The sequence below is a fragment of the Eimeria necatrix genome, genomic scaffold, assembly GCF_000499385.1.
Source record: "Eimeria necatrix Houghton genomic scaffold, Enh_scaff120, whole genome shotgun sequence".
In the NCBI taxonomy this organism is placed as follows: domain Eukaryota; phylum Apicomplexa; class Conoidasida; order Eucoccidiorida; family Eimeriidae; genus Eimeria; species Eimeria necatrix.
The window spans coordinates 1-12400 of record NW_013651976.1 but is presented as its reverse complement, the minus strand read 5'-3'; the positions used below and the strand labels follow the sequence as shown (position 1 = coordinate 12400).

General features: G+C 49.9%; 3 protein-coding genes across 3 annotated transcripts; 2 read left to right on the top strand and 1 right to left on the bottom strand.

Annotated features, from left to right (window-relative positions):
• Nucleotides 1-2958: 2958 nt before the first annotated feature.
• Nucleotides 2959-4404, top strand: ENH_00007380 (hypothetical protein, conserved; the record flags this gene model as incomplete). Its single annotated transcript, XM_013578559.1, has 1 exon — nt 2959-4404. The coding sequence occupies one exon, from the start codon at nt 2959-2961 to the stop codon at nt 4402-4404; it is 1446 nt and encodes a 481-aa protein (XP_013434013.1).
• A 2121-nt stretch (nt 4405-6525) lies between these two features.
• On the bottom strand, nt 6526-8085 carry ENH_00007370 (hypothetical protein, conserved; the record flags this gene model as incomplete). Its single annotated transcript, XM_013578558.1, has 1 exon — nt 6526-8085. One exon carries the CDS (start codon nt 8083-8085, stop codon nt 6526-6528), a length of 1560 nt encoding a protein of 519 aa, XP_013434012.1.
• Nucleotides 8086-12053: 3968 nt separating this feature from the next.
• Nucleotides 12054-12400, top strand: ENH_00007360 (hypothetical protein; the record flags this gene model as incomplete). Its single annotated transcript, XM_013578557.1, has 1 exon — nt 12054-12400. A coding segment is annotated over one exon (347 nt), but the record flags the coding sequence as incomplete, so codon positions are not given.

Here is a 12400-nt window from a genome sequence, read left to right as displayed (position 1 = left end):
GTGGCCCGTAGCCCAGGCCACCAAGCATCCTGCGTCTCCTCCGCTACGACTTCTTTAAACAGAGGCCGCAGCGGCCGCAGAGGCCGCAGCGGCCGCAGAGGCCGCAGCGGCCGCGTTTACGTTTTATTTTCCCTCATTTTACAGCCGGCACGCACAATTGAGGATCTGCCTCAATTAAAAGGAGCACAACCTGCAGGCAAGACACGCCAGGTGACCTCCGGCGTGTAAGCCCCCGAGGTGCCTTCGGCGACAACAGGTGGGTCCCAAGCAAGTCTGAAAGACAGGTGGCTCCTTAACCAGCCCCAAATATATTTTCAGTGAAATTCCGACAGTTCTTAGTGGCGGCACGTCACTTTCGGCTGCCTCGCCCATGCGGCGTTCAGTCCTCACAGATTTCCTATTCGTACCCGTGGGACCACAACAGCAGGAAATATTTAGGAGACATTGAGAAACAGCAAAGTCTTCTACATCTTGCCAAGCTATTCTGGCAGACATTGAATGTTCTTAATATTCTGCTCCCGGTAAAGTGGAATAAGATCAGCCTCTATGTAGCTACTACTGGTGGCGAGACCAGTACGGAGTTTCGTGGAACCTCCTCAGGGTACCTAGCTACTGAAAGGCGTGATAGAACGGCCAATCCTACAAAGCTGTAGGATATTGGAAATACTTAGAACCCCTCTAGCACATCGTTCGCGCTCCGTCGCTCCACTGTAATTCTGAATCTGGCCCGCACCAAGTGTGAGCAAGCCAATTACGAGGCCCCGTCGCAGCTTGTACTGAAGCTGTCATATTTATCCTGAATACGGTATGTCATGACACTGTTCCTTCCAAGAGAGAAGGTTTTCAAAACTGGAAGCGGCGCGCCCTGTTTCGTTCTGATTAAGAGAACAAAGCCTCTCCACTGCGCCTAACCCAGCAGCTCGCAGGTTGCTCTCTGTAGCTAGTCATCCTACACACGCTTTGAGTACTGAGCCAGCATCTGCTATCGTGTTTGCGACGGTTGCTGATGCATAACTCTTACGAGACCTCATGGCGTGTTTCAAGTGTGAGGTAGTATTCTTATGTGGTGTATGGGGCAGGTCACATATCTCAGAGTAGCCGTCAGTTGTCGAGTGCGAAGCGCTATATTTTCATATTCTATGGCTATCTACATGTCCTACAGATACGCCTAGTACCACGAAAGAGGAAAGATACTTTCCAAAGACCCCGGCAGGGAGGCGTCCACAAAGTCCCTATGCATTACAGTGCCAATAGTAGATCCAAACCGGCGTCTCTAAGCAGAGCACACGTGGTCTAGCCGTCTTGATCCCTGTCAAACAACATGGCTGATTTGCTCCTTGGGCTTGCCGGTTGTGATTTGTTTTGACTAGTCACAAACTCTAGAAAATACAAGCGAAGAGCCAGATTGTGTTCCTAACATCTGAGCAAACAGCTTGCACAAAGGCAATGCTACTCCAGGACTAGTGCTTAGTCGTGGGTCTTGCAACTGGTGCGTTCATGGTTTAGATGCCACGGCAAAAGGTAAATTTTTCTTTTTAATACCATGCATCTGCTGCGTAAATGCGATCAGCTTGCCGTATTAGGTTTCTTAGAGCAGCTTGCGTGTCTCGCTGTAGCACCGAACACATCAGCAATCCTGTCGTAGCGCGCAGGCACTACAAACGGATCTTGCTGGTGACCTCTAGAGGTTAGCACCCCCAAAGAACACAGATAGCTTATTCCCAGTAATGAAGGCACAAGGCAATTTATACGCGAGATAGTATGTGCAGACTGGGAGTGTTCGCTGATATCCCAAATTCGGCGATGGCGGAGACGCCGGCAATGCGACGAGGCACTGATCCAGAATTGTGATTTTCGGATTATGCGATTGACAGACTTGAAAGATGGCTGGTTATTTATTATTTGATGCTATTTCATGATATATGTGCCGAACATAGAGAATTCATTAGAGGTGCACCTCGCCCAAAGAAGTTACGCAGTAGCACCAGGAGCCCTGTTCACTACACCAAGATCTGTTATTTAGAAACTGGATGTAGGCACCGAATTCTCTGTGCCGAAAAATATTCTAAACATAATCACGGGCGATCCCTTTTATTTTGTTTTATAGTTGCTCAAGCAATGAGTGCGCTTTTGTGTTCATGAGCGCTGCAGAAGCCTACACTTTATCTCCTGCTTCGTCTCGTTTTTCCAGCGCGTTTCTTATGTCTTGTCGTCGCTTTAAATTCATGCCTTTCTCCGATTTTTCTTTATTTTGGATGAAACGTGTCTTATTTTGTCCGTTTTGGAACTGAGTCTCACGTGATCCAGCCACAAGCACCATGTAGAGGGGCAAAACTCGGACACTGGTTCGAAATCAGCGGAGCCTTCTCTGTCCGGTGTCCACGATCTCTTTCGACAGCGGGCCGGAAGAGGCTCAATGAGATGCTGGCGCCTTCACTTAACTTGGCATACAATGCAAATATCAGCTGGTATCGCTCATGTCTCATTTCGTCCCTTTTTGTGCTCTCGGGCTCTGGGAGCACCCACTATGGCGATGCTACCTCAATGTAGCTGAACGGTCTGCATAAACATACACTTAACTGTCTCTTTGTGTATCGCTTTTATTTTTTAGCAGATTCTCCAGTAAATTCTGGGTATCTGCAAGTTCATTGCAGTGGGGGTTTCCTATTTGTCGTCCTGATGACATCGTTGATGCGCCTCCGCCCATCTGGCGTGGTCAAGACCGGCGCCGAGCGCTGAGTTGCCATGCGATCGACACATACCCGATAAGTTACATTTTGATGCTGTTCATGACCCTTCTGGACTCACGGGGCCCTCATTGTTTACGGAAACCCTGCCGTTTTTTTTCGAAGTGAACAAGTGTCTGTTCTCGGGCTGCACCGTGCGCAGTTACAGACAGACTTACTGTTCTTCCCTCACCGCTGCTGAAGTCTTTTTATTTAGCTTTCTAAAGCTCCAATGGTGGCTTCAACTGCTGCTCACGAGGAGCAGCGACAGCAGTGGGGTGATGCCCAGGACTACCGAGTTCCAGTTGACGCAGATAAGACGACACTGTATTCTCTTCCGCATCTTGGCAAAACACATGGGCCGCTTCGGTTCACCTCAGGTAATCCACGGAGCCGCTTCCAAGATCGGCACAGAAACTCCTTGCCGCGGTTTCTAGTTGCTGCGGCTTTAATCCTGTCTATTTTGGTCATTGGAGTCATCTGCAAAGCTGCCCGAGAGGTTCCGCAGCGGCAGCCAGGATCAACACATCGCCGTCTGGCCTATGGTTGGCAACCAGACGAAAGTGCTGAAGTATGCCGGATAGCGGAGCACTGCCTGGAGCTGGAAGCAGACATGGGTATCTCTCAGCCACCGGCACAAGCTACTGCTGGCGTAGGGCCTGCATCGAACATACAACACCTGGTGGCCATGTTGCAGGAAGCGGCAGAGGCTCACGAGCAGCAACGGACGGAAGCAAGAAGGGGCCTAAGCGGGCCCCAAGTTATTATGTATTCCTCTTCTGAGGACTCTGCCAATTCAGCGCTTGACAGACATTTTGCAAATCTATCCGAAACCAATGAGGGCCAGAGTTCGAGTTTCCCTTATTCACTGACGCGTGCAGAGGGAAGTGAGTCTGTAAAAGGTTCTCTACAGCGCGAACACAGCGAATTTATACACACGGCCACACCGATTCCAGCGATGGGCATGGAACCGAGGGCAGATAGTTCGCTAACCGGCCCATCTGTGGGTACACAGCAGTTCCTTTACTTGAATATGGCCCTTTTAGAAGCATGGCGCGTGCCTCTGCATCCTTTTGTGCGTTTGCCGTCTGTGGATACTGGAGTGTCGCCGCGAAAGCTTCGACCCTCTCGGCTTTTCCTGCACCAGCGCACCAATGTATCCGCCTTTGGCTACTTCAGCGCTTTGAGAGAGCTGTTTTTGCGAAAATCGCTTGACAAAGGAGCTGCAGATTCCACTATGGATGCGATAGAGAGTCTAGTAGATGTTGCGTGGACCCAGACGAGCTGCAGGGCCCGGCAGAACCGACCAGCTTTGGCTGTGTCCGCACTGGGGCGGGACTTCCTGGCGCTGGATTTCATTGTGTGCGCCATACAGCTATTCAGAGATGAGATGCGCCTGCATATGTGGTGGGACAAATTTATTCGTGCCTTCAGGACAAATTACAGTTTCAAGGGATCTGGCCTTCTCCGCCCCCGGCTCAATAACTTCAACACACAGCTAGCGAACCGGCTGCTTAGAGTGATCGACATCTATAAGCAAGGAAATCGCCCACCTTTACCTGAAGTCATCGAGATAAAGCGATTGCTGTTTTGTTCCCCTTTAGCCCCCAAGCCATTCACGGACAGCCCATACAATCCTTGGAGAAGTGATGACCAAGCTTTTCTGGAAGGGCAGTGAGGGCCGCATTCATTAGCCAGACACACACATGCAGTGCAAGGAAAACATTTTTTCTCGTAAAGAACGGAGACTTACAAACATAGAGATACAAATGCGCAACGAGAGATGAACAGAGACAAGCATGAACGCACAGCCAGATGTAGATACAACCAGATGCACGCAACGACGAGAAAAAATGCATGATGGTGTATGGAAATAAAAGTTGAAAAACAGAGATAATTCTAGACAGGGAAGGCTAAAGATAGACAGACTGAAAGAAGAACAGGCATTGAAGAATAGGAACGGGCGGAAGCCTTCCCTCATGTGAATGATGCTATCAGGGGTGCCGTACAGACGCAGCTGCCTGGTTATTTTCACTGCTCATCCACGGTAAACGCCTGTATTTGGCCTCCTGAGCTTGCGCTCTGCTACTCTGTACACTCGGGAGCCCGAAAGAGCACGCCAGTTCGCGAGTAGCTAGTCATACCTACTCATTCTCATAGGAGGTCGCCGCACGAACTTTGCAATCCTCTGCCGCGTGCGCATGGACGTTCTCCGGGACAAATAGTGTTTCTCACGAGCACGCTCCACTTTGGCTAGTTGCTGCATGTGTTTCATCTAGAGGTGCGTACTCTTACTGTTGGTTCGGGCCCTGCACCAAAATACACGGATATACGCCTACCTTCACTTCCTCTAAGAGTTACATGAGGGTTGACAACAGAGAAGGGCCCTGTTCAGGCGGAAAATTGGATCCTTCTCAAAGGCATATGGATAAAGTAATTAAGCAAGGCAAAAAACGTTCCGCCTTTTGTCCTATAGGCAACAATTCTGCGCAATATGTCGAAACCCCAACCGCATCAACACAAGCGAGAGGTAATTGCAACAAAAACCGAAACAGCGGCCGGACCAGCTAAAGGTGCACTATTTACTGCTTTGCTGCATGAGGGACAGGAAGAGGTACTCAAAACGTGCATTCGTTCCCTCAACTCGTAAGAAGCAAATTAATTTGATGGGCCAAAATAACGGTTTTCGTGCCGTTGCAATTACAAAGGGCGCAGTGGGTGTCAGCAACAACAACAGCAATTGCTGGTAACAGCAATTGCTGCAGCAACAGGAGGAAATGCACCAACAGAAAGCTTGTCACATTTTATGTTCTCATGTGAGGGAGAAGTCACGAAAAAACAGATGAAGTGTGTGGATATACGCACTGAAGGCTTATGCAGCAGAGATAGCACAAATGGGAGCACACAAATTGAAAGGCATAAAGCAGAAGGAATGAGCAGAAAACTTCAATGCGGAAAGCTGAACAGGTAAGCAAACGACAACTTAAAACACATTCCTTCCCACCGAGGCACGCGAATCCAAAAGTAGGTGGAAACACAAGCACAGAAAATAAAGCAAAACCAAACAGTCGGGGCAAAATCAAAAATGAGAAATGGAAGTATGTGAACCAGAAAGGACACACTACCCCTCTCCCCTAGATATAGAAATAAACAAAGTCAGTGAAGACATAAATCGATCAATTCAGGGAATTAGAGACAGCAAGTAAAAAAAGCCACAGACAATAATGCAATCAACGAATAAATGGGGAAAGCAGACTATGACAAATGCGAAAAACGACGCTACACGCTGCAGTGTCAGCACCTGTTGAAAGCACGCCATGCAAACCTTGGCCATCAGTTCGTCAGCTCAGAAGCTACAAGCAAAAGCGACGGCATCCCACACAAATTGTAAAGTCTGAATTTCAGAGCTTTTGTTTAACGGAGTTTTGTTTGGTGAACATCGAGACAGATAACTTGCACAAACTCACGCAAACGTCCTCTGTTTGTCTTGCGTTATGTGTCTTCTTCTTTTCGTCTAAACCTGCTCCTCTCCCTGTCTGCCACCGTTAATGCCTGCCTCCGTTTTCTCCCTTTTGTCATAACTCTTCTGTTTTACTTTCGTGCTTCATTCCCACATCGGCCCTCTCTGCCTGCATGTGTACTTTCCCACACGTGTCACTATTTTTTAATCTTCGTCTCTCTTTGAACCCTACCCTGCCTAGGCTCGTCCCTATTTTGCTCGTTTTGTCTCCGTACATTGTTATGCATTCTTTAGTGTCCTTGAGTGCCTCTCTTTTTCTCCATACTTCTCCGTGTGTTGCTATGTTTGCATGTGTCCGTCTCCCTGTGCATGCGTGCTACTATCTGCTTGGCTATCAATGTCTTCCCCAGGAGAATTTGATCCCTCCAACAGTGCATGAGTTTCTACACTCTGTAGATGTTGCCTCTTCAGCTGCTCCTTTACGAAAAGGTCGTCATCATGTCTCCAGGCGTCGTAGTAGTGTTCTGTGAATGGCTTGGGGGCCGAGGGTGAACAAAAAAGCATACGCTTCAACGCGATTACTTCATCTAATGACGGGCGAAGTCCTTGTTTATATATACGCATCGCGCTAAGCAGCCGGTTCACTAATTGTGTGTTGTGGTTACGGACGCGGGGGCGGACAGAGCCCGCCCCATGAAAGTAATAATTCGTTCGGAAGCCAGAAATGAACTTTCCCCACCATGAGTTCAGCTCCATGGCTTCTCTAAACAACTGTATGGCAGAAACGATGAAATCCATGGCGATAAAGTCCTTTCCCAGCAAGGACACGGCCACAGCTGGTCGCCTCTGCTGGGTCCTGCCCTGCGCCTGGGTCCATATAATATCTACCAACTTTTCCAACGCGTCCATAAGAGCTTCAGCTCCCGCTTGATCAAGCGACTTTCGGATCAGTAGCTGCCGCAAAGTCCTCATATAGGGGAAGGGCGATAGATTGGTGCGACTGTGCAGGAAAAAACGCTGTGGCACCAAGTGTCGTGGCTTGACACCAAACTCCACAGACGGCAAACGCACAAAAGGATGACCGGCACAGGGATGCACTTTTGGAGATGCCCTAGGAGGTCCCTGCAGAGCACTATGTGAGCACGCTCCCTCAACTTGGATAGCTGAGAGCGGTGAAACCACGCCCAGCACCCCATGGCTATGATACGTTACATAACTCCGCTCAGAGGCATTTCCTCCTGCAGAAGATATTGCTGGGGGCGCCGGGATAAGAGCGGGCCCTGCTGAAGAGTCGCCGTCAAGTTGGTGCAGATGAGGACCTAGGCTGGTAAGCGCTGGATTGGCCGCGCCCTGAGAAGAGGGATCCATCACACCTTCGGGCTCCTCTACGCACTTTTTTCCTTCCGTACGTTGCTGCTCGTGGGCCTCTGCCGCTTCCTGCAACATGGCCACCAGCTTTTCTATCTTCTGTAGAGGCCCTCCGCCAGCAGTAGCCTGTGCCGCTGGCTGAGCGATACCCATGTCTGCTTCCAGCTCCAGGCAGTGCTCCGCTATCTGGCATAGTTCAGCACTTTCGTCTGGTCTCCAGTCAGAGGCCAGGCGGCGATGTGTTGATCCTGGTTGCCGCTGCGGAACCTCTCGGGCAGCTTTGCAGATGACCCCAATGACCAAAATGGACAGGATTAAAGCCGCAGCAACTAGAAACCGCGGCAATGAGCTCCTGTGCCGATCTTGGAAGCGGCGCCGTGGATTACCTGATGTGAACCAAAGAGGCCCATGTGCTTCATTGAGATGTGGAAGAGAAAACACTGTAGTCTTATCGTCACCTAGAACTTGATAGTCCTGCGCGTCACCCCGCAGCTGTCGCTGCTCTTTGTGAGCAGTACCTGTAGCCACCATTGAGAGTTTATCAAAATATATGCAATATGGGCCTATCACTGCTGAGGAGTGGCGAAGAAATCTGTCTGTGACGGTTTACGGCGAAGCCCACGAACATATGCCTGCCTTCTTTCAGAAAGAGAGCAGATATTTCCACCGACAGGGAGTTCTGTAAGAGCTCAGCAACGTCGTGAAAGGCATAAAACCGCAACTTTTGTTGCTTATACGTCGACCGCAGTGCAAATCACGGCGTGGCGTCGGTCTTGACCACCCCAGAACCAACGCGCATCAAGGTTCCCAAAGCAGAGGCTTCTATGAGCCTGAAGCTAATCAAACTGCGCTCAGAAATATACTAGAAAAAAAGAAAAGAAAGGAACGAAGGCAACTGTTTTCATGCAGACAGCTACGGAACTAACGAGGTCACAGGTATATGCCCAATGATTGAAAGGAAAAAAAGGCAAGAGTAGACGAGCTATTCAAAAATTGGTAGAATATATCAATTGTTACCTGCATTGTTTGCATCTAAACCTGTTTTGCTGATGCAGCACCGTGCAGCTTCTATCGATCCTTGTGTAGATCAGTTTGGGTCGTTGTGACAACATCGACACTGTCTCGGCCTCTTAACTTGCTGCATGGAATTGGGCGAAGCACAGTTACAAGTGGACACGCTTAGACAAATGTGAACAGAAACAGAAAATAATAGAGGAAGAAATAGGGGGAATGAGACGGGAAAACGACTTCAAGAGAGAGAAAAACCAGACGAAACAGAAGGAGACCGGTTTTACCATTCCGCTCACAGGCAAAGAGTAGCAGTGACCACTACAGTAGCAACGACTGGCATAGCCGGGAGGCATGGCATAAAGGGATCATCGACGGTATCTCTTATGCTGTTCCTGTATATAAAAACCGTTTCGTTTCTGCATTCAACTGTTAAGTGGGGTTTGCACTTAGGCCTAGAGGATGAGAGACAGTTGAAAATGCTTGTTCTACACACACTTCTACGGTTTGAGAGCTGAAAATTCGAATTTTCGTAAAAACTCAATGAATTACATTGAAGAAAGAAGGGAAGTTAAGTGAACCAGGATGGTAGGAGGTCAATCAGCGAATCTCCATGCGAATATTGGTTGCAGTCAAAGCAGCTCCTGTCTTGACAAGTCAACTGATAGGAGTTGAGCAGCCTATTTGCCATTCTGGCACAACCTGTAGAGGTATTAGAAATTCTTTTCCAGGAAACTTATTTTGTAGCACGCCAATGTGCCACTCTTCAACAGAGCGCGTATGCTAGTCCCCAATACTGGCTAGTACATACTCTGTCACAAATCATGCACTCTACTACACACAAATAGAAATACCAAACACGTAAGAAAGCTGGGAAGTCCAGGTGAGCCCACAAATACAATTGTACTCGATGACCGGCTGTCACATGGCCATGATGTCAATGCAGAGCGTGTGTGAAGAACTTAGGGAATTGTGGGACGCAAATTCTCCATAGTCCATGAATGCAAATGTGTAGGTAAGGCGGCACCGAGCGAAAGGCGAATTGAAGAATATGGAACTTTATCTGAATAGCGTCTCCCGCTTGTTTCGCAGCGGCTTTTTAGGGGGAGCGGAAAACAGGACACTTCGAGTAAGCTTGCGGCCATTCAGGCGCCTCAGGAGGGTCAGCTCGTGTCTCCGTTGCAGGTGTGGGATGTTCCGCCTATGTATTGGGCTCAGGCGGTAGAGTTGAAGGTGGTGATTGCAAGGTGCGTTGTTTAGATTGTCGCGATCGAATTCCGGCGAGCTTCCTGTAGTTAGCAGGCCAACCACGAGAGCGAGGAGCCGCGCGCGTTTCTTCTACTGCAAGCATCAATGGTGTCGTTAGTGTGTCGTGCGAGCAGGTGTCTGCGCGCAGAGGCTTCGATGCTTGGAGTCGTTGGATATGCGTAAGAGCTCGGTGATCTGTATGAGCTGTAACTTTGGCGACACAGAGCAAATGAGACCACTTGTCCAGGGCCGTGACCAACGCCGAGAGTTCCTTATGGCAGATCGAGTATTTCTGTTGTGTGGGGTTCGTAACTTGGCAGAGGAAGCCGTTGGGCTTGCTTTCTTGTTCTAGAGCCACTCCGATCGCATAACCAGAGGCATCCGTGTATAACTCGAAGGGCTTCGAGGTGTCAGGAAGTTGCAATGTAGTGAAATCGATTAGGCGCTGTTTGAGCTGCTGCACCGCCTCTGTGTGAAGTTCTGTCCATTTGAAACTAACGTCTTTACGTGTAAAATCAATTGGTGGCTGGTCGACGTGTGCATAGTGTAGTGCACAGCGCCTATTGCTGCGACTACATTGCTACCTGCCCCTCGAGCAGGGCCTACGAACGGCACCTAACGTAGGCCCATTTCCTTGAAACAATAGCTTTTATTTATCGAAATATAGTAATTCTTAAGTTTTTCAAAATCTGTTGTTGTTCGATTCGCCCCACTCTGGGAGCGCGCCTCCTAGGCCCTGTGGGGAGGAGGCCTGGACTGGTGCCGGCGCTATCGCCAGCCCCTGTAGTGCACAGGCACTACAATGGGGCTTGCTAGTGACCTAGAGACGATAGCTAGCTAGCGACCTACAAGGGGTCGCAACACTGGAGGAGGAGAGGACCCTCCTACTAGGATAAAAGTAAGGCAAATTGTCTATGAATTAATATGCATACGTGAAATGTGTGAAAAATGTGTGGAGACTGGGGCTGGCGATATCGCCGGCACCAGTGCAGGCCTCCTCTGTAGTGCACAGCGCCTACTGCTGCGACTACGCTGCTACCTGCCCTTCGAGCAGGCCTACAAAGTAAGCCTAGCGTAGGCCCATTTCCTGGAAACTGTAGCTAAATTTCATCGAGATACAATAATTCTTAAGTTTTTCAAAACCTGTTTGTTCGATTCGCCCCACTTGGGGAGCTCGCCTCCTAGGCCCTATGGGGAGGAGGCCTGCACTGGTGCCGCCGCTATCGCCAGCCCCAGTCTCCACACATTTTCCATACATTTCACGTATGCATATTAATTCATAGACAGTTTTCCTTACTTTGATCCTAGTAGGAGGGTCCTGTCCTCCTGCAGTGTTGGGACCCCTTGTAAGTCGCTAGCTAGGTATCGTCTCTAGGACACTAGCAAGCCCCATTGTAGTGCCTGTGCACCACAACATCCCCTCTTGCCGGACTGAAGAGACCTACCCCGAAACACATTATTTTTGCCTTTTCAATCTCTGTGCTCTTCTAAAGCTAACGCATTGATTGCACGCGGTGCGCATCGCTCCCTTGCACCTCCTCATTGAAGGGTGCCCTTGCTGCAGGCGGTGGAATGTAACGGACCCATACGTCTACGTCTCGGAAGGACCAATGTTGTTTCGAGCCTGAAGACGTCTTTGTTGGCGGCGGCGCCAAGCGCGAAGCAAAGCCGGGCAGCCGGTAAGATGGTTAGCTGGTTCCCATGTGGCTTGCTCCTCAGGTGTAGCGCACAGACACTACAATGGGGCTGGTTAGTGCTCTAGAGAGGATAGCTAGCCAGCGACCTACGAGGGGTCGCAAGACTGGAGGGAGACAGGGCCCTCTTACCAGACAAAAAGTAAGAGAAAGTGATTATTATTTTATATGCACACGTGAATTCGTGGAATTGCGTGGAGACTGGGGCTGGAGACAGCGCCGGCGCCGGGGCAGGCCTCCCTCCCTTAGGGACTAAGAGGCGAGCTCCCAGGAGGGTGCGAAACAGACAGACAGATTTGATAAACTCGTGATTTTGTATTCTTAATCGCTATAGCTGGAGTTTCTAGGGTTTCTAGGAAATGGACTAGCGTAGGGAGCAGTTTCTAGACCCTGCCCAAGGGACTGAGATCACGTAGTCGCAGCTGCGGGCGCAGTGCACTACATTTGGGGGCTGTTCCGGGAATTTATTGAAATATTTTTTCCTTCGAACCTGGAAAATGAAATACGACGTCTGAAAGACTGTCTCTAGGCATCTTTGCTCGGTAAGGGATGCAGCTCCGCAACGGACGCGTCATCGGCCCCACTCCGCAGGAGACTCTATCTATGTCAGTCAACAGAATGCCCAGCGGGACCCCCGCCCATCATCGCCACGCGACTCCTAAGCCCACCGTGGCAGAGCGGCCATACGGGCACAAAGAGGTGCCCACACAAGCGATTCCTCTGCCCAATGCTGCACCAGCAGAATGGCCCTTTACCTCGTGGGAACAATTCCATACGGCTATGAGTGCGCTAAAGGCCGTTATGGGGGGGACCACGGAACCCGGCGATAGGACTCTCATCCCGCCAGAAGACGGCAGCACAATGCAGGCCTTTCTGCTGCGCATCGAGCGCCGGTA